This window comes from Melitaea cinxia, chromosome Z, assembly GCF_905220565.1.
Source record: "Melitaea cinxia chromosome Z, ilMelCinx1.1, whole genome shotgun sequence".
NCBI classification, from domain to species: domain Eukaryota; kingdom Metazoa; phylum Arthropoda; class Insecta; order Lepidoptera; family Nymphalidae; genus Melitaea; species Melitaea cinxia.
The window spans coordinates 21,747,230-21,769,907 of NC_059424.1; the positions used below are offsets into that span (position 1 = coordinate 21,747,230).

Below are 22,678 nucleotides of genomic sequence, written 5' to 3' on the forward strand. Positions count from 1 at the left end.
TTATTTATTATTTATCATTTACTTTGAATAATCCTTGATACTTTTTTCGGCGTTCATACAATAAGATCGTATTTTTTTTTTCTGTGGAATAAATCATGTCATGAAAATAAATATTTTTAGGAGGTGGTCTTATTATAAAGGCTTTCTATAATAACTTAGTAACTTTTTCGTGTCTACGTAACTCTTGTTGGCAAGGCGACGAGACTCACGAAACCCACGCATATCTATCAAGGCGCCGTCAACGCCTACACGTGGCAAGGAAACTACGTCAAAAATAATTTTCATCTTCTTTTTTCATTTCCACAGGTTACGTGAACAAGTATTTTATGTTTTTCGACTCAATTATGTACATTAATATCGTACAGAATTTTCCAAAGCTCACCAATAAACATGTGTACCTAAACTGTGCCTAAATATTGTATTCCATTTTGTTGGTTTTACTCTACATACATAGCTGTGAGATCATGTAAAAATTTTATGCAGTATTCTATAAAGGCGATTTTAAATATCGGCTAACAACTTATGTAAGAGAATTTATTGAGATTGGATGGAAAAGAATCTAAGACAGAGATCTGATTAACACTGGACCGCCTAAGATATGGTTTAGACCCCTCCCTCCCCTTAGGTGAGATTTGCTTGGAACCCCCCCCCCCCTCCCTCTTCGTGAGATTGACACTGAATATAATAGAAATTGCTGGGAATTCACAGCAAAAACTAAATGTAAAATCATCAGTGTAATCATTTAATCATAGCCATGAGATTTATTTTAGCAGGGAAAAATTCTGAGCTCACGTAATTAATGGTTCTCCCCTAAGTAGATTTTTTTGTTGTTCGTTAATGGTATGTAAACCTTATGCTTTCATTTCATTTTAATATATTTATAACTTAAAAATTATATTTTTAATTAAAAATTAGCAGTGCATATAATACTTTTTTGTTATACATTGCAATTATAGGCTAACTCAACACATTAGAAAGAAGAGAAGGAAAAAAAACGCGTCTTAGATAGCAGAAAAAATAATTAAATAAAGTATTCTAATTGTCCATACATAAATAATATATATATATATATACAGAGTATAATTATATAAACAAAAAAATAAATAAAAAAAATACGGAAATAAAATAAAAATTTATTATAATACTAGCGGACCCGGCAGACGTTGTCCTGCCCGGAAAATAGCTATCAAATTTGATAGCTTACATACTGATAGCAGCGCCACCTAACAGGTCCAATAGAGATAAAAACTAACATATCTACCAAGTTAGACAAAATTACAGAAGCTTATAAAATTTGATAAAAATTGATTCAGTAGTTTCAGAGCTACATACAGATAGCAGCGCCACCTACCGAGTCCAATTGAGATAAAAACTGCCATATCAGATGCTTACAGTTGATAAAAATTGGTTCAGTAGTTTCGGAGTTACCTACTGATAGCAGCGCCATCTACCAGGTCCGATTGAGATAAAAAGTACCCTATCTCCTAAGTTGGATAAAATAATAGATGCGTATAAAACTTGATAAAAATTGGTTCACTAGTTTCGGAGTTACATACCAATAGCAGCGTCACCTATCGAGTCCAATTAAGATAAAAACTACTCTACCTCCCAAGTTGGACCAAACTACAAATGCTTAAAAAATTTGATAAAACTTGGTTCAGTAGTTTCGGAGTTACATACATTTAAAATTTTCATTGTTAACGCCCACCCCCGTAATCTTTATTAGGCACGAGTTATCCTAAAATCCGCTCATCGATCATTTCTACATCACATATAGAGGATTCGTACCAAATTTGAAGTCGATAGTTTTAAAACGGAAATTTTCCATTGTTAACGACCCCACAACAATATAATAGGTAATGTGAAATAGCTAGTTAATACCATTTTTACTGTATGTAAATTAAATTAAAATACGGTCTACGAATAAGATAAATTTAACCATTAATAACTTACGTAAAATGCGCCCTAATATATTATTTATTAAGAACTTTATTGAATACCAATAAAGTCAAATTGACTCTACATTTTAGTTAGAAAACGTTTGTATGGGTAAAAGAAAAGGGCTATTTTTAGTGTTTTTACGAAAATTATTTGAATTTTTCTTGCCGTAAAAACCATCCTAGGACTTCAACAAACATCTTAAAAAAAGAATTGGTAAAATCGGTCCAGGCGTTGTTGAGTTATACGCTTACGAACACAATTTACGATTCATTTTTCGCGACCTCGCGAATTTCGTATCACCTTATTTTTTTCTTGAATATAATAATTATATATCGTCGAAATAAAATATAGCATATCTTTCAACTTGAATAAACTGCACACGGTGTGCAAATTTGATTAAAATTGGTTAAGTAGTTTAGGAGTCTTTATTAGGAGGATTTATTTAAATAATCATATATTTTTTTGTACGTTGTAATATATTATCACTAAAAAATAAATACCCGCTTTTTTATACATATTATTACACGTTTTTGAAACCTAAGTCAAAGGAGCGGTTATCCCTTAATTTGTTTTAGAAAATTGACATTTGACAATACTTTTATTTACAAAACTTTCGTCTCTCGCGGAACAACAAAGATAAACGTTATTTGGGCTACTAGCTCAGAACAATCTATGTTATCTTAACATAGTTAACGGTTAATATAAGTAACGAAAAGTTATTTCCAGCTTCAAACTTTTTTTTCCAGTTTGCAAAATTATATTGAGATTATTATCTCAACCGCACTAATCAATCTCCTTCGTGTATTCTCAACTCTACCTGACATTGGCGGAATCAACCTTACTTATGAATGGTATGAAGGTGAACACTCAGGCTTCATGTTTTTAATACCTATTAATATTTATCCTACTCTGCAAAGCTACTCTATACTTCATGTCAACGAACTGTCTGTTTTGCTTTTGTGGTTGTGTACAAGTTTTTACGTAGCTATTTTTCTGTTTAATATATTATACCTGTCTGTTGTAAAACCTCTGTCCCATTGTGTTTGTTTTTGCTTTGTGATTGTTATTCAGTAAGTAGATTTGTGTAGTTTTTACTTGTCTTAAAATGGATAATGAACCGCCAGATCCTGGTGGAGGTTACCCGAGTACGGCAGTTTCAGTGCATTTGAATGTAGCTAACAGAAAAAGGCGGTCTGATTTGGATATTAATTCCTAGGCCATAAAATCGTCATCTTCCGCCCTTGAAACACCATCTAATCAATTGACTTACGTTCATCCGGACTATGATATATACTCGTTAAATGATGATGCTCCTTTTGCAATCGCAATCGCAAACAGGTCCATTCCTACGTCCAGTACAATTCGGCCATTTTCTTTATAAATAAAAATATCAGTAATGTTGTGGTAGATGGTATTAAAAGAGTTGGATGCAATCGTGTATCAATAGAATTTAAGACAGCTGAACACGCCAATGCTTCCTTCCTTCCTTAGACCACTCAGGACTACCTGCTGGCGGATATATAGTAGCAATACCAGTATTTAGCGTTTCCCGAATGGGAATTATTCGAGAAGTACCTGTAGAGTGGTCTATGGAAGGTTGGGGACTGGTTAATAATATTGAAGTCCCTAATGGTGTTGGGAAAGTTGTCCGGGCCTGGAGACTGAGCCAGAAATCATATAATGAAAATAATAATCCCATTTGGATTTCTACACAAATGGTAGTTTTAACTTTCTCAGGACAAAAAACTTCATCCACGTGTATTTTGTTATTTTACTTCTTTACCGGTTGAAACTTACATTTTGCCAACAATCCAATGCAATAATTGTTGTCGATTTGGTCATGTAAAGGCTCAATGTAGTTCAAAACCAAGGTGCTTCAAATGTTCAGAAATGCACGAGGGCGAAACATGCTCTGTCTAATACCTATTCTGTATATTTTGCTCTGGCGCTCATGCAGAAAATAATTCCTGTCCTGAACACTAGACAGAAAGCAATAAAATTAGTTGTGTCACAGAAAAGAATTTCATATCTTAAAGCCTCTGCTAGATTCCCACAGGTAGGTTGGATGTAGGTCATTTCCTCGCACAGCTAGGATTTCGCCTTTTATTTCTGCCCTTGTTAATACACAATATTCCCCTACTTTTACTTCATATAGAAGAACTACATTTACTCCACACCGTCCAGTCGCACCTGTTAGCCCAGGTTATGACAGACAAGCGCATAAAAATATAAAAATATAGTCCAACCACCCATTTTATCCCTACCTAATGGGTGTGCTTCCTACAAGAGAATATTTCCCCTAATGATAACTTTTTGGAACTATTAACTACTATGCTCATTAGTATGATTTCCCGGTTCAGTAACACCGGGCTAAAGAACAGTATTCGTAAAAACCTATCTCAACTGTCTTTATTATTGCAAAATGTCCCTGAATCTAATCCAGTGGAACTGTCGTAGCATAAGGAATAAAAAATATGATTTTACATATATTTAAAAAAATATATAATCCATTAATTATTGCCGTCTAGGAGACCTGGCTAAGGCCTGGTACTTCTTTTAAGCTACCCAACTACACGTGTCTCCGGGATGACAGAAGTGATGGAAAGGCTGGACCAGCCGTTTTAATCTCTAGAAAATGTACATACTCATTCATCCCTACATCTCATAGTGATAGTCTTAATGTTGTTGTTGTCCGTGTTTTAAATGTTTCATTTATATCTGTATATATTCCTGTCCCCTCATCATCTGTGTTGTCTGAATTTTCCTCCATTTTGTCCTCTTTAACCCCACCTATAGTTGTTTTAGGTGATTTTAATTGTCATCATATGTCATGGGGGTCATATTTCTGTGACAATCTCTCCCCGCTTTTACTAGACTTATTTGATGAATACAACCTCGTTGTTCTTAATGATTGCGCTCCAACATGCAGGGTTTCACCGATCCAGAATCCAAAGAGTGCTGTCAACCTTTCTTTAAGCTCCTGTAACATCTCAGCCCAATTTTCATGGTAGATTCTCTGGGCAGTGACCATTTTCCTATTCTAATTTAATTTAGTCACACTACTACTCCTTCTATGATTAATTATCTATCCAGAGAAACATTTAAATTGGCTAACGCACATTGGTCTTTGTATGCCAACACAACTGATCAACAAATCTGTCAAATTCCAGTCTCTGTTGTCAATGTTCACGTGCTTTACTCGTATTTTAAAAAAGTTTTGTTAAATAGTGCAAAAAATGGTTCCTAGTAAAAAAAGAGACATGATAGAATTTATTCTCCCCCATGGTGGAATTCCGAATGTCCAAATGCTTGTAAGCGGCGTAAAGGGGCTGAGCGCTTGTACTTGGTATCTATGAGCTTAGAAAATTACCTGAATTACAAACATATTGCAGCACAGGTAAAAAGGTTACTCACTCAAAAGAAAAAGAGTTCTTGACTTGTGTTTTGTGAAAGGTTGTCTCCTTCTTCTCATCCCTCATTAGTTTGGCGAAACATTAAAAAATTCCGTGGCTCTTTTTCTTCTAATGATAGCCCTATGATTAATGACATTTCACTTTGGTTAGATTCCTTCTCCCAGAAGTGTGCTCCCCCATCAGCTTCGTCTTTGGAGGAATATCGCGTTATTTAAGTTAGCCACGTACTCCCCTCAGTGAATTTGATCGTCCCTTTTCGCTGTAGGAGTTTCAATTGGTTTTAAATTCCTTAAAGGACTCTTTACCCGGTGTCAATGGTATTCCTTATTCCTTTCTGGTAATAAGTGGACTGGAAACACAGAGGACTTGTAAATTTTTTTTTAAATTCCATTTTTCAATTGGAAATTCCTGCAAGAGAATGGGGAACTCAAATCATTGTACCTGTCTTAGAGCCGGGAAAGCTTGGTAATGACCCCACTTCTTATCGCCCAATTGCTCTTACATCAACCCTGGCAAAAATTTAGAGCACCTCATTAAGAATAGGCTTGAGTGTATCGTAGAGAATATTGGCATTCTTTTCAAGACTTTAATTATCAAAATTCCACCCTCCCCTCTAGGAAAGTTTGGAAAAGTCTTCCCCAAGGTTCGGTACTTAGCCCTCTTTTATATAATATTTATACTAACTACCTTGACCTTTCAGTTACTTCTTTTTGCAATGTTTTGCAATATGCGGACGATGTGTTGCTCTATCGACTTAATTCTATTATTTAAACTAACTATTTATTATTTAAATGAATGGTTGGATAAACATGGTTTATCCATATCTACCGAAAAAAGTAGTGTGTTGGTGGTGTTCACTAGGAAAAGATCTATACCTAATGTAATAATAATTCCAGATAACTAAGTTTTCCCAGTTTGAGATAGTGTTAAATTTTTACCTTGACTCAAGAATGACTGGCTCTCAACATGTCAATCATGTTCTAAATAAGTCAGAAAAAAATGTCAATATTCTTTGCTCACTATCTGGAGTATGGTGAGGCTCCCATCCCTACACACAGAAGCTCCTTTATAATGCTCTTGTCTGCAGTCACTTTGACTATGGAGCTTTTCTACTTGAGCCCTGCAATAAAACCTGTTTAAAAATGTTAGATAAGGTACAATCTAAATCACTTTCATAATTATATATAAAATCTTCTCCTATCAATGCTATGAAGGTGGAATGTATCGATCCGCTCCTACATCTTAGACGTCAGTATCTTGCTGACAGGTTTATCTTCATTGCTCTCCAACACTCAATATCCACTTATTCATAAACTTAGTGTACTGTCCCAGCTTACTTCTTCCTCCAACTATCGGTGTCATAAAGATATCCCTTGTCTCCTTAAGAGCTACCTAAAGTTTACATCTCTTCCATGTCCAGTTGCCCAATTCAGACTTAACACTCTTTATGATACCTTGTTGGTGTGGCTGTCTGGATTCCTCGGTTTTTACAGGTGAAGATTTGGCTAATCCTCAAGCTCTTAGATTTGTTGAATCACACCGTCTTGACAAATACATTATTATTACGGACTCGAAGAGTGCTTTACAAGCAATTACATCTAATCAATTTTGAACAAAATCAAGGTTTCCGTTAATCCTGAAAATTAAATATATACTTTTTAATTTGAATAATAATACTATTCAAGTTGAGCTGACTTGGGTTCCTAGTCACTGTGGTATAGTTGGCAATGAAAATGTCGAACTTTATGCTAAGGAGGCAACTGGGTCCGGAGGGCTCAGTCAATTTAAGGCTTATTGTCAGGACGTCAGTTCTCTTGCAAAAATTCTTTTATCCTCAGCCTGAAATGAATTGTGGAAGCAGTCTAGTAGATCTACAAGAAGGCACTATGCTGATATTCAAAGGCAAATACCCACCAAAGCTTGTTTTTTTTTAAAGTATTACAAAATGGCCAAGTATGTATGTTCTACAATATGCCGACTTCTTCTTGGCCATTCTTGCAACCCTGTCTTTTTAGCTAAAATAAGAATCCCACACTGGAGACAGATCCCTTTGTGAATGCGGATTAGACGAAGGCTCACCTGAACACATTTTTTTTAGCTGCTCACTAAATGTATCCTCGTTATATAATTTTCTTCCACCTGTTATCCCACACACTACTGATTTTAAATCTGTGCTATCCTTTGTACATACACCATTTGTTTATACATTGTGTGAGTTTATTGTAGAAAATAACATGAGACGGTAGAGTAAATGTCCTACTAACCTTTGTTGTGTTTTGTTTTAGGTAGAGCAACAGTTCTTTTCAATATCGGTAAAAAAAACTTTTTATTGAACTGGTACTGCCACAAATCTTAATAAATAGCAAAGTCAGTCTTGTCAATGTCTTAACTGAACAACAGACACTCACCGAAAATTGAAGCATCTACTCTGATATTGACAATTCCGCAAGGGAGCTAGAGGAAGCCAAAGAATAAGAAGAAGAAGAAAAAAATTTTTTTTTTAATATATTATGGGCTTACTCTTGACCCCAGTCTAACTCTAGAACAGAGACGAAGATGGAGCGAGTTCGCCCAGAAGAAGCCGGTTCACTCGCGCTTTAATCATGTTCGAGTTGTAACTTGGAATTATCAAGTCAACCGTGCTACACTGGCATCGCTGAGTCATTAAACCAATCGATGTAGCTAATTGAAATTATATAAATAAGTGGCGTATAAGAAAGTATTTTTCGCTTTTGCTGTTTTGTTTTATATTTTTCAAGGAAATATTTAAGAAGGTCTATCGTTGATCTAAAAACATATGTTAATAAGGGCACTTCAAGGCTTGATAATTTAAAAAATGGATTACGAAAATGATTTAAACGAGATTGTGGCAATAACTTCAGATACCGAGGAACCTTCGCCTAATTCGGAGAAACCAATCATACAATTTTTCAAGAGATTAATAGAGAACAACAAAAAAGATGACATTGTTCTGACGGACGGTCAGATCATCGAAATACTCGACAAAGAATTCGACATCAGACTGTCAAAACTACATGAATTAGAGGGAATTATATATTTAGCTGTCGTGAAAAAATACCTCAAAGATTGGCCGCAATGGGATGAATTAGAGACAATCATCAGTAAAATAAATAAAAACAAGACGAAACATGACAAACAAGATGAAAGTGCAGATATAGAAAAAATGTTGGAATCTAAATATGTTAATTTAAAAAGTTTTTTGAAAAGTATGCTCGATAATGCGAAACATATGTCCAGATCTACCGTCCAGCCTTTTATAGACGGACAAATTGATGTTGCGAAGAGCAGTGATAAATCTACAAGAGGTAGTAATATCATGCTAGAGATACATGCATCTAGAAATCAGCTCAATCAGTTAGTCTTCCGACAACCTCATCCAAATTTAAATAATACAGTTTTCAACCCAAATTTTGAATTGCCGAAACAAATAAAACTATCAACGTTTTCTATAGAAGCAATTCTCAACTGGTGGGGAGTCAGTATCAACATAATGACCACGAAAAATATACATATCTACAAACGAGAAACCAAACACGAACTAAAACATGTCTTAGTCAACAAAAAGCTGAAAAAACATCGCAATTCTTTTCAACTATTAGATCAAGATATTAAAATATCTTCAATTTCATCCACACAAACAATTCAAATAAACGATCTCATTGACAGATTTGATGCAATTGAGCCCAGTACCAACAATTATGAAATATACAATTTTATAAAGAAAGATTTAACAACGCTACCATCTAATATACCGTCTAGAAAACAGTTAAAGCGCTACACAAATAAATATTCTTATGTGCGTTACTTGTACAAGGAAGTCGATACTGAGTTGCCAACTGACGTTAGCAATAAGTATGATCTACAGCTCGAGGAAACAGTATCACCGTGTTATCAGATATATCTTAGTCATATAAAAGACCCGAGCAAGTGTTTGTATGTCTGCTGTCTACCCTGTGAGATAAAATTTACAGGAGAAAATATATTTAGTGATTTAAAATCTCATTTTGATGCTGAACACATAAATGAACCAGATTGGACATGTACTAACTGTCATGGCGTTTTCCCGATGATGGAATTGGCTAAAAACTGGTGGTGTCACAGATGTTAATGTGCTGTAGAGATTTTAAAATCTTATATAACCTCCCCCTCTCTCTTGCCGTGGCTGTCGTAAGAGGCGGCTTAGGGATAACACAGTTACACTACCACCCTGGAACTTAAAAAGTCGACCGATAACATGATAACCACCCAACTGCTGCAAATCACCATATTCATTCAAGCTATTTTGATTAGGTATTGTATTTATAATTTAAAAACTTAGAAAACTTTTTTCGTAGTTTCTTTAATCTATCTTTTTATAAATTTTGTAAAACGCATTCCACACAACAAAACAGTATTGTAACTTACTTTTTACAAATGCGTTAAATATAGTAAATAAAGTGATTAATGACTGAATTCTTTAAATGTTTTGTGTTTATCTTGATAAACCAAATAGTTCATGTTCGAATCAACTATTATGCCTAAGTATTTTTTTAGTTTTGCCTTTTTTTAATATAATCATTTAAACTTACTTTACTCTATTTTATTTAACCCTGTTGAACCTGCTTATCTAAAGCAACGATTTAAATTTCTTAGTGATTCCCATGAACACAGTCTTTGTTCTGAGGATAGCTTACTTCTCGAAATTCCCCCTCACTCCTCTTCCTTTTATACTAAATCTTTCACTGTTCAAGCTTCTCGACTTTGGAATTCTTTACCCTTGAATATTGACGTGTACAATCGCTTTCTATTTTTAAAAAGGCTCTGAGGAAGCATTTCCTTGCTATTCAACGTGAATAAAATTATATATATATATGTATGTTTGTATGTATGTATGTGTGTTTGTATGTATGTATGTATGTTTGTATGTATGTATGTATGTTCTTATATGTATATGTGTTTAAGTAAATATATTCACACGTTTATGTCACAGTTTGTACAGCTACATGGACACAATACCATCTCCTCTGCTCCTAGGTTGCCTGGGACCGATCGCATTTCAGCGATAAGGCCGCTCTTGTTACTTTATGATACTTTGTTGAAATCGATCTGAGATGTATTATTTCTGTTTTGGTGTACAATAAAGTGTATTGTATTATATTATAATCAAAATTTACAGTTTTAATTATGAATGATGAATGAATCGAACCATCCATCATATGATTAACGAAAACATAGCTTTCATTTAATATTTTTATTTTTGTACAATGTGACAATTCTAACGGTCACCAACCCGCCTGCCTAGCATGGTGACTATGGGCCAAAACACATGAGAATGATGAATTGTTGCTTATTTTGGCGTGAACTTGTTGAGGCCTATGTCCAGCAGTGGACTGTGATAGGCCGAAATGATGATGATGAATGATGATATTCTAAATTATATTATTAATGAATGTTTAGTCATTTGTACAGCTTTTGACCGAAAAAACTTAATGGGCATCGTACCGTCTCTTAGGTAATGGCGTGACTTTGGGCTTTTTTTAGTTGGAAGGGCTCTGACTGTCTAAATACATGATATATGATATAGAGGTAGAATATAACAATATATTTATTTCATAGTTTCAACATTTATCTTCAATGTAGTTATCCAATCAATCATCGCAGGTACTGTATTTACGATAAATACAAATTAGAAGAACTCAATTATATTATTGCTACCTTAACTCGCTACCAACTACATATTATATTTATAGTTATTCAATACGTACATAACTATTTCATAATTTATATAAAATGATTATTAATAGCGTTGCGACAAAGCCAGCACTGTGGTCTCAAATCCGCCTGCCCAGCGTGGTGACTTTGGGCAACACACATGATTTCACGCCATTTTTGGTGTGAACTTGTGGAGGCCTACGTCCAGCAGTGGACTGCGATAGGCTGAAATGATGATGAATATGATTATTAGTTCACAGACTAGTGAATCCTGAAAGCTGATCCTGATTATACTTACAAATGCACTTTCACCTTTATAAAATTGGTGAACCGCAGCTGATTTGATATGACGCGTGTATTTACACGTATGTACGTACATATATGTGACGTTAATTGTTAAGGCAGATGAGCAAAATGGGTACTGAATAATTAATGAATTTCGTTAAGAATTTCTGTTTAATCTTGTGTAAAATCCCTTTGGATATCCTAATATCTCATATATAGTACCTATGGATAAATGCATACCAAATTCTCATAGATCTCCTAATAGCCTATTATAACTCAGTATGAGATTTTGTCCATTTTTTGTCAGTGAAGAAAAAGAAATCGTTCTTCGTTTTAAAATCTACGTTTCGAAAGTATAATTAATTTAGAATCATCTTTAGGACAACGTGCTTGAAAGTGTTAAGGAAAACATTTGTAAGAATAACACTTATTACGTTCGTTTTGTTTTCACTTTAGATATTTATTGTTTTAAGAGTATTGTAGCAATTCTTTCTACAAGTAAAATTATTACTTTATTGTATATAGCAGGTTTTAAATTTAATGAACTTATTAAGATACACTTAAATGCTTGATGCTTCTACATGGTTGTCGATTTACGAACGAATGCAATCTTAAAATGTTCCCCTATATATTATCTATATGTACCTACTATCAGTAACAATCGCTTTGAGGTGTACATGATAACAACCGGGACCGATGGCTTAACGTGCTCTCCGAGACACGGTGGGGAGACCCATAAGGACTAGACAAACACCCAGACCACGGCAAACATCTGTATGGCCAATACAAATGTTTGTCATGTGCGGGGATTGAACCCGCAACCAGGCGCAACAGCCACAAATCAGTGCTGTAAAAATGAAAATTATTTTATATTTATTTTACTATTTTAGAAAAGTATTCGCGAAAGGGGGGAAATATTTGATTCAAAATTGAAAAATTTATTTTGATTTAAAAAAAATTGTCGTAGAAACGAACTTATAGAATACATTTAATACCTACCTCTAGTGCGCCAACGGGCTAGTCTTACTTCAGTTTTACACACAACACACTTCAGTTTGACAGTAGTCAAAGTTTTACTTCAGTTGTTAGACCACACACCACACAAAGCACTCTCGATTTTTTTTATTGATTTAGTCTTGAAGGATAGCCATAACAGCTGATAAAAACAAGATTTTATAGAATCGTGAGAGTAAAGCAGGAGATAAAATTTTGTAAAAAAATTAGTTATTATAGTTTTAATCGGAACTAGATAATGCTGAATATTTTATTTTAATGAAACGGAGCCTACAAAGGAGGTACTATATTTGTATTCACTAAATGTAGGGTAAATACAAAACACAATGTTTTAAATTTTAATTCATTATTTATTTAATTAAAAAAAAATTTACAATAATTATAATAAAAAAAAAAAAACTTAAATTCCTTGAAGAACATCAGAGTGATCGTCTCTACTTAGATCGAAATTTGCAACATCGACATTGTTGTAACTGTATAACTACGTAACACATATGTTGAACCATCGAGACGTTTAATTAAAACGTTTACTTAGTTTTATAACAGTTTAAACATTTATTATTATTATTATTAAGCTGAACGTATACTCGGACGCAGTTCACACGAAATACTGCGCACGCGCAGATTGTGATTTCGAATTAAAGTAGCGTTGTTACGCTGTAAACCAGACTGGCATACGTTTAGCGTTAACATGTAGTAATCATAACACCAAATAACCTGAAAGTGACATTTAATTTGTTGACATCTCATTATCATGTTTATTCAACTAACATTTAAATTGTTTAGAGTCGATAGCCGACAGAGACAGTATCTTTAGACATTTAGACATTTTTACATCAAGATACCTTAAAATACATAATTCTGTTATACGTCTTTCACGGCAACAGAACAACAGGGCGCTCGTCTATATCAATACACGCGACTTCGTAAACATCAGGCTATAAAAGTACACGTAATGAACTCCGCCCTGTACGGAGCCCGTTTGTTAGTTTGGAATGTTTGTGGCATTTGTTCAGACGGCTACACGGACGTCAATATAACCGAACATTTAAAGCTTCGAAAGGGACAAAGTATAATATAATGTGTACATCGATAAATAACATACGATCCGACGTAAAGACGATTCCGTCGATAATTGCTAGCGGAGATCGCTTGTAAAAATGAGATCGCGTTACAACACAGTTTCATTTTTTTGTAAATATATATAAGTATACATATGAATATATTTCATAATAAAAACTACAATAGCAGCGTGAATCCAAAAGGGCTTGCCTCCTTGGTCTACACTTGACAGTTCATTTCAAAGGGTCCACACATCGAAACGTTCACTTCTCTCCTCCTACCCGCAACTCGAGACACTCTGACACACCGCGGAGGGTCGCGACACACAGACACCACTACAGACACTTAGACATCGATCGATTATACACTAGACATCAACTGGGAAAGGAATATTAGCTTGACAATATCAATAATGGTAATGGGCAACAAAAGGCTTCTAGCAGTTTCCAGTCGACCACTGTTGGATGGACGGACAATCTTGCTAAAGAAACTTCTGTTGACGTGCACGGCTTGGCCAGTCCCCCAGAAAGTGTAAGGGAAGGGAGAGTGGGGACGGTCGCGGCTTAGCCGGTTATCCGGGAGAGGCAGGGTAGAAAGGGGAGGGGGTGCCAGAAAGTGGGAAGAGTCGAGACTGCTTTACGAGATGTCGCTTCGGGTGAGGTCTTGATACATCGCTTAGGTCGAGTAGCAACTGCAAAGGCAGCAACACCGGACCGTATATGGAGCTGGGTAGAAGAGCGCTAGGGCGCCAGGGTTGCGCTAGGGCGCCGCTGCCGACTGCATGACTTCCTCGAAGGCCGTCTCCAGGCAGTGCTTAAGCTCCGAGTAGGAAACCACCAGCACGCTCTGCTCGTCGCGTGACATAAGCTCCACCTAAGAGAGAAATTGAACAAAATTAAATTTAGCACGCAAAATTCCAATCTTCAACTGAGGTAGGGCACAGCAGGAATTTCCAGCTCAAAATATGGAGCAGCCCGACTGGGGTACTACCTCGACCTTACAGAAGATCACAGCTGAATAATACTGCTTTCAAGCAGTATTGTGTTCCTGTTGGTGAGTAAGGTGACCAGAGCTCCTGGGGGGGATTGGGGATTGGGTCGGCAACGCGCTTGCGATGCTTCTGGTGTCGCAGGCGTCTATAAGCTACGGTAATCGCTTACCATCAGGTGAGCCGTACGCTTGTTTGCCGACCTAGTGACATAAAAAAAAATCTGTATGTGTTTTTTTTACGTGTGTGTGTCAAGAGTGATACGATACGTCGTGAACAATCATAAATGAAGGAGTGTATTATTTCAAATCATTTGCATCGAACTTATCATCAATTAATAGTCACAACAGCTTTTTTTAAAACATGGACCTATGCAAGTATAATTACAATAGACACAAGACAACAATAGCAAATCCCACGCAACGTATAAGCGGTATCGTGACAATTTGATTGCGTTTACGTTAAAGATAAATCATCGCATCGTTAGTATTTGCGTCGATTGCTTAATTTTTACTATTTGTTCATTTTATAATTGAATATAGATGTGCCCCGCGTTTTCAACCAGGTTAATTTAAGAAAAAAGAGATACTAAATGTATTCTTTAGCCTTCCCCAATTAATGGGCTATCTAGCACTGAAAGAATTTTTCAAATCGGACCAGTAGTTCCTGAGACTAGCGCATTCAAACAAACTATTCAGCTTTATAAGTACGAGTAGATGATACACTGAAACTTAAAAACAATTCATATAAAGTTGGAGGACTCGCTTAACATTTTTTTGACTTGGGAGTAAGCTGGTGAATGCGTGACGAGAGCGTTACGAAAAGTGTGATCGGGCGAGAGGAACGGAAGTTGAGAAGGAGGTATATTAGTGAAGATAGAAAGAAAGTGTTACGTTTCGTACACTTTTGCAATTTTATATCTAGCGTTAGTAAATAACAACATGGTACAGAATGGGGGTATAGTGTGGTAGTATGGTGTGGTAGTATGGTGTGAGTATGGGATACCTTGGCGAGTGAACCACCATCGAGACTGTTGAGGGCGCTTGCGAGGTGCGCTTGGTCCAGCCACGGCCTCCCGTCCGCAGTCACCGAGTGGAACAAATAGTCCCTGAAGAGTTTCAACATATATCGATCGCCAGTCTCCGACCAGCTCGCATCCATGTTCAACCTGTTCACAATGACATATATCTATTTATTGAAGTAAAACTTCTTTACAGACGCTTGGCTAGGGGAGTAAGCTGGTGAAGGCGTGACGAGAGCGTTACGAAAAGTGTGATCGGGCGAGGCGAACAAAAGTAGAAAGATATATATATATAAGTTAGTGAAGATAAAAAAAGAGTTCTAATTCGCATATTAACTGTGGGGGAAAGAGAGAAGTGCGAGCAGACATTTTCTTTCTCTTTCACTTATACATATACACATACATATAGATGGAACTAAAGAAGTTTTACTTTAGTCGTGTGGTCTAAGGCACACTCGAGTTTTTTTTTTTGTATCTTTTAACGGTGTACAATAAAGAAGTAATTATGTACGATTTTATTTTTGTGTTACCCACAGATTAGCGGTCAATTTTTGATATGATATTCAAAAATGTTTAGAATTCCTAATGTGTGGGTAACACAAAAATAAAATCGTACATATTAAAAATAGCATGGTGTCGTCTCCTGTCAAAGATTTTCATTGTAATATGAAACTTTGAATAGTTACGGGTCTCTGTAAAGAGCTCACTATAGACGGCGCCACGGTTCGCTTAAACCGAAAATAAAAATCATCATATCAAGAATTTCGCTCCGGCGGGTACATCGTTCCATAGCTTAATTGGCTAGAGCGCCGATACGGTCAGTCGGAGACGCGGGTTCGATCCCCGCTGGAGCGGTCAATTTCTGATATGATATTCAAAAAAATGAACATATTATTATTATTATTATTATTTATGTAATTTAACATCAATACTCACTCGGGTCGCTCGTTGACCACGCCCATCTTGATAAGGATGCGCAAAAGTCGACCGTTGTCTATTTCGCGAGCCAATTGTTCCTCGAATGCGTCTGCGCGACGCTCTAGCGCCTCCACCTTGATCATTAACACTCGTTAATCACACCGAACCCACCGGCTGCGGGCCACAGACAAAGCTACAACCGTAGGCCACAGGTACTCGGTACACTCGGTCACGACACTAGCGGAATATTATACGACAGGGGAATCTTGGTGAACGTAGCCATGAAGATCCCATCAATGTGCATGCGTAACCCATCCCATCTTAACCAATGTGATATTAATGTCTTAAAATATTCAAATCACCATTATTTATATATGTATATATACACATTTCATCAATCAGCTTTTACCTTAGTTTAAAGATATTTATTTAAAAGATATTATTTTAAAGTATTTAGATTAATAATTTTACATGGTTCGAACGGCATGGGTTGTGGCTCCGTTACCTTAGTTATTACATGTATGGAAGTGTATGTATGACGGTAAAATGGGTCAATATTGAAAATATATCCGTGCTTCGATTAAAGTATGGAAAACGATTGGATGAACTTTAAAATGGAAATAATGTATTTCTTGAGTGATAGATATTAAAGACAGACATGAGTAATAGACATTAAAGAGAATGATTTGTAATGGGCTTAAAATAAAACTTTTTTTTACAACACCAAACGAATAAATTTCAAAGGTACTTTTCTCAATCGAAGCTCACAGTGTTGAACAGAACTAACAAACACATATTTGATTGTGATCACCAAAAACGCTCCATATTACGCAGTTCACTAAAAAATATTCCAGAAATATTTTCTTTCCTTTTTACATCATCCTCGGATAATACTTAGATTAAATGACTGATTGTCTTGAAGTGGTCATTTTGACATTGCTTTGTAAATTATCGAAGACAAAAACTAGATTTAGCGAGGATTTGTAAGTGGAAAGGTTTTGAAGTGGGATACACATAATTGTATCCATTTCGACACGGTAAATAATCGCTAAATTTGAAGGAGGCCTTAAAATGGCGATTCTTTGATTTTTTTCAACGAATTTTTTCCATCGGCCCAAGCAGTTAACGTAAAAATCTACAAAGCTATTCCTTATTGATAATTGTCGCGTAGTTTTTCGGGTTAAGAAATTAATAAAATATTTGGTATAAATAAAGAATTAATAGCCGACCCCGCGAACGTTGTTTTGCCATATATGTTATTAAGCCTCTTAAGACCTCCCCCCCTATAGCTTAGGGCTATAAAAATATATATGTTGTCCGATCCTCAAACCTACCCGATATGCACACAAAATTTCATAAAAATCGATCCAGCCGTTTCGGAGAAGTACTGTGACTAACATTGTGACACGAAAATTTTATATATAAGATTAGAGATTCATCCCAGTCCTAATTTAGGCCTAATCGCCATCATTTGCTCACCCTACGACATGTCCCAATCTCGACTTGGCATAGCCAATCCAAATTATTCGGTTTTCATTGAAAATTTGCTAGGATGGGGAAAGTTTCGACGACATAAAAGCAAGCGTGGGGATAAGAGGAGGATTCATCACGATCATGCCAGCAGTGCGGAAATATACTTATTTCGTTCCGTAAAAAAATCACTCCTGAAACTTTTTTGAACGAACTGCGTCCTAATGACAAGTATATCTCGCGAGGAAAACATCAATACACGTAGGTACATTTAATCTTTATCAGCGTAGCCAGGATACTGTACAGAGGTATGATATAGACAAACACGGTCCATAACATTTTAGTCATTGATTCCAAATTTTCCTGCACACATTTTGAGACATTTAGAAGATTACATACTACTCAAAAAATTTGGGCGTCATTTATTCCATAGATCGGGTTTGAGGAATTACAAAAGACATGCACTGGATCATCCTGTACGGACTTATTTAAGATTTGAGTAGTATATACTCGTAGTTAATATTTCAGTATTCAATGCTGATTTTCACTTATTCTAAGTGTTACCCGGCTACGCCAATGTGTAGTGTGTTACCTGATGATGTTTCCTCGGCGAAGGATGGAGATCACGTAAAGCAGCGGTTCGACAATTTATTTTATTTATTATATGACTAATTCCAATAAGCAGAAGGTAGGGGTGAGGAGTAATCGAGATCGTTGTGTATGGCCTAATCGTTTAATTTTACCATCGAAAAAAAGAGTCATCAATGTAATGTCAAAATTCATAAAAAGCTCTTTTATTCTGAAACAAATAAAAGTTTTTTTCGTAATTTTTCGAAGTGAAACTTCTTTAGTAAACGAAAATTCGTCAAGACAAAGAAACAAACACAGAAATGTATAGGAGAGAACGAGATAGAATACATTACGAAGTTTCACTTCTTCCGTGTGTGAATTGCGCACACACATACACACTCACACACACACACTTTTTTAATTTAAAATATATATCTATCATATAAAAATAATATCTATTTTAAATATCGATATTTTCGTTTTAAGCACGTCGTAATCGTTTTTGTCAAAGAAATTTCAGACTATATTTTTATTATAATATTTAAACCTGATATTACACAAGAATACGAAAAGATTAATAAAGTATTATGCAAAAAATTCTATCTTAAACTATTATATACAAGGGTTGTTGACATCGTTTATGACTCAAAATTTAATAAGCTTAAAAACTGCTTTACAAGTGTCAGCAAGCAAATAAGTGTCATCCCTACTTGCAGATCATGTGTACATATGTGTAAAGTCTTAAAACTGGAATTCCCAAATATATTTGATTTTTCAGGGAACGACGTAAATGAAAAACCGTCAAGTTTAAACCGATTAGTATTTTTTGTCAAAGAAAAACTATAAAGATATAATTTTTCAAGCAATTTAAGTTATAGGGAGTCAGAGGCGGGCAGCTCAGGCCCATAATTGTTTGCTCGCAAACAAAAAAAAAACGACTTCAATTACATCTTAAAATGATACAATGTAGGTAGACGAAAAAATAGTCAAGTAAATACGCGTTATCAAAGATTACTATCTAAAAGTAGTTATCGGACCTCGATCAAATTTAAGTATCATCGGATTAAAACAAGAATCATCAAAATCGCACCAGTCAAAAGTTCTGAGGTAACATTGAGGCGAATTGAGAACCTCCTCATTTTTTGGGAGTCAGCGGTTAGTTTTTTAGGCGAGCGGTTAAAAATAATTTGGGAATCCCAGTTTCATAGTATGTACAAGTTGTGCAAAATATAATGAACAGTATAAATTTTCTTATCACCCCCGATATATGGCAATTTTATGTTTTATACATGTCTGCGGGCTTGTCGACAGGGGCGATATATGCGCAGAGGTATTGTTTTTAACAATGGGCGACATAAATTTTAACAAAAAATCTCCTGATTATAGATAAATTAAAATATATTTGGTTGCAAAGTATAGTTGTAGTCTGTAATTGAAAAATTGGGCATGTTTCACATTTGAACGATAATATTACAGTGGTAGGTGTACTACTAAGGTAGCTTCGGCCTGTAATATCCCACTGCTGGGCATAGGCCTCTTTCCCATGTAGGAGAAGGATCAGCACTTTATCCACCACGCTGCTCCAATGCGGGACGGTGGATTACTAAGGTAACATTTTGAGCAATTATGTTTAGAATTATTTGAAAATATAGACATCTTCTTGTACTCTGTGGCTACGGCACTAAAGAATATAGCCACCCCCTCTCTTCCCGTGGGTGTCGTAGAGGCGATTAAGGGATAACACAGTTCCGCTACCACCTTGGAACTCAAAAAGCCGACCGATGGCGGGAGAACCATCCAACTGCTGGCTTTGAAACACACAGGCCGAAGACGGGCAGCAGCGTCTTCGGTGCGACAAAGCCAGCCCTGCGGTCACCAACCCGCCTGCCCAGCGTAGTGACTATGGGCAAAACACAGGAGTTCACGTTTTTTTTTGGCGTAAACTTGTGGAGGCTTATGTCCAGCCGTGGGCTGTATAGGCTGTAATGATGATTGACATCTTCTTAGTTAAATATATAAGAAAACGCATAAAAAACCCTCCCATCGAATACTACCATAATAATCCATCAAAATGAGTCAGTCAAGGCAACCAACTCTCATTTACTTTCACATAACTCACCCATTATCTCTACAACACCTCTGATGATAGATGTGATGATGAATGGGCGGGGGTGTGTGAAGTGGCATCACCCTTATATTTACGCCTACCTGGGTGTAGAACCTGGCCCCGATCATGGGCATCAAGTCGGTGACGGAGCGACGAGTCGATGATGATGAGAGCAGATATCTGTTTTATTGATTTTAATCGATTTTTATTGATTTTACTAATTGTCATATGAAACATGTACAACACGATACACGAAATGTGTATTATTTAGTGGATTTATGTTAAATTTAATAACACTATGTGACTGCCTGTATCCTGTAACTACAGTAACTGACAATTCTTTCATCACAAAAACTGTAATTTAACCGGATCAGGAATTTTTTTCTACTTTATTAACTGTATAAACTTCTCTAAAATTTCTTTTACATACCGAAACTTAAAAACACTAAACAAATGAAAAAAATAATTAAGATCTGGTCGCACTGTTTATATATATTTTTCATTATGGCAACCCTATAAAAAAAAAGAAAAAAAAAAACTGTATTAATTTTGATGAGTCTGTGGTATTCTCCTAGAGGTCCATGAGTAATGTATGTAGATAGTTACAGTATCAGGTTCTTGAGATCGGCGGAGTAGGAGCGCGAGACGAGGTCCATGCAGGCGGTCAGGTTGTCGCAGTGTACGGTGCGACAGGCAAGAGCCAGGGCCAGGCGACCGAGGGCAGTTAGGTCTTCTTGTTGGGCCTACACAGATATACATATATTTTTTTGTAGATATACATACACACACCTCGACTAAGTTTTTTTTAAACATTTTTAAATATCATAGCAAAAATTGACCGCTCCAGCGGGATTCGAACCCGCGTCTCCGACTGACCGTGTCGGCGCTCTAGCCAATTAAGCTATGGAACGATGTACCCGCTAGAGCGAAATTTTTGATATGATGATTTTTATTTTCGGTTTAAGCGAACCGTGGCGCCGTCTATAGTGAGTTCTTTACAGAGACCCGTAACTATTCAAAGTTTCATATTACAATGAAAATCTTTGACAGGAGACGACACCATGCTATTTTTAATAATTATAATATTAAATAAATCAGTCAATTTTTGATATGATATTTAAAAATGTTTAGAATTCCTAACACAGAAATAAAATCGTACATATTAAGTTTTTTTTTTTTTTTTTTTTAATTTAAGTGATATATCCACAGGCTTATTATGCCCGTGCTTTTGTTATTCCATTTTTTTTTTTTTGTTTAATCATGCATCGGTACTTCACCGCAACTTTAGAATCCTAGAAGCCTTAATAACTAGTCTTAAAATTTCTAAAAGTCGACGCCAGTCCACTGAGCAAGACTATCCTACATATTGCTTCTTTACATTTTTATATAGCAATTTACTACCTTGTACAATTACTACCTTGACTATGTTTTGAGTCATTTGATAGGTGATTGGCCATAAAATACGTTCGCAAATATGATTCTCTTCCTTAATTTTAACTATTGGTCCTAATATTTGTATACGCGTGTATAAACTTGTATAGCACAGTCAGTTACAAGAATATTTTAAATATAACTCGCATTTGTGTATATAAGAGTGAAAGGTGGCTCGATCACTGACTATTAACGAACTGTGTGCAGTCGAAATTTTGTAAGGAGACCCGAACCTAGATGTGTAAACAATTAAAAATGGTCAGTTTCAAATATATATGTAAGCTTTGTGTTAACGTTGACACAGACATTGACATTTGAGTATGTACCTATCAGTTAAGCTACAAGAGGGAGCCACCAGTGGGAAGAATGTAAAAGCGTGTTTTTTTCTTTTGTCCAAATCGAATAGTTACAATTGATTAGATTATAAATGTTTTCTTTACAAATGTTTTCTTACAAATTTAGTTGTTTGTGAATTTGCTTATAATAACAATAGTAAAGCATGAACATCTAATTGTCGATTCTTTGTTTTAGGTTAGTACCTACCTGATTATTTTTTGATTGTGATAATTGTTATGTAAAACCTATCTGTTTTTAATAAATAAATCTTTGTTTTAGATGAATCAAAATTGTATTATGCTTTAACAAGAATATAACTCATTGGTCTTATATATATAATTATAATATTTAGGTTTAGAAGTGAAAATAAAGATCCTGTTGTGTTCTGTTTGAAATATTGAAGCAAATTA

At 35.6% G+C, this 22,678-nt stretch overlaps 2 protein-coding genes across 4 annotated transcripts in view; one reads left to right on the plus strand and one right to left on the minus strand.

The window, feature by feature from the left end:
* The first annotated feature begins 2,791 nt into the window (after positions 1-2,791).
* On the plus strand, positions 2,792-9,942 carry LOC123668402. 3 transcript variants are annotated; one of them, XM_045602133.1, is made up of 2 exons: positions 2,792-3,011; positions 7,640-9,942. In XM_045602133.1, exon 2 carries the CDS (start codon positions 8,191-8,193, stop codon positions 9,481-9,483), a length of 1,293 nt encoding a protein of 430 aa, XP_045458089.1. In that variant the 5' UTR covers positions 2,792-3,011; positions 7,640-8,190; the 3' UTR covers positions 9,484-9,942. The 3 variants fall into 3 exon arrangements, with proteins under 3 accessions (XP_045458089.1, XP_045458090.1, XP_045458092.1); XM_045602134.1 differs by having other exon boundaries at positions 2,792-2,885; XM_045602136.1 differs by lacking the exon at positions 2,792-3,011 and adding an exon at positions 3,969-3,997.
* Positions 9,943-14,186: 4,244 nt separating this feature from the next.
* Positions 14,187-22,678, minus strand: part of LOC123668926 (PAN2-PAN3 deadenylation complex subunit PAN3) — a 36,638-nt gene continuing 28,146 nt past the window's right edge. Inside the window, exons 12-16 of the mRNA XM_045602616.1 lie at positions 21,108-21,244; positions 20,603-20,681; positions 16,373-16,488; positions 15,421-15,583; positions 14,187-14,300 (exon numbers count right to left, since the gene is read on the minus strand). Of these exons, the coding sequence (XP_045458572.1) occupies positions 14,187-14,300; positions 15,421-15,583; positions 16,373-16,488; positions 20,603-20,681; positions 21,108-21,244 (609 nt within the window). The remainder of the gene's footprint in view (positions 14,301-15,420; positions 15,584-16,372; positions 16,489-20,602; positions 20,682-21,107; positions 21,245-22,678) is intronic.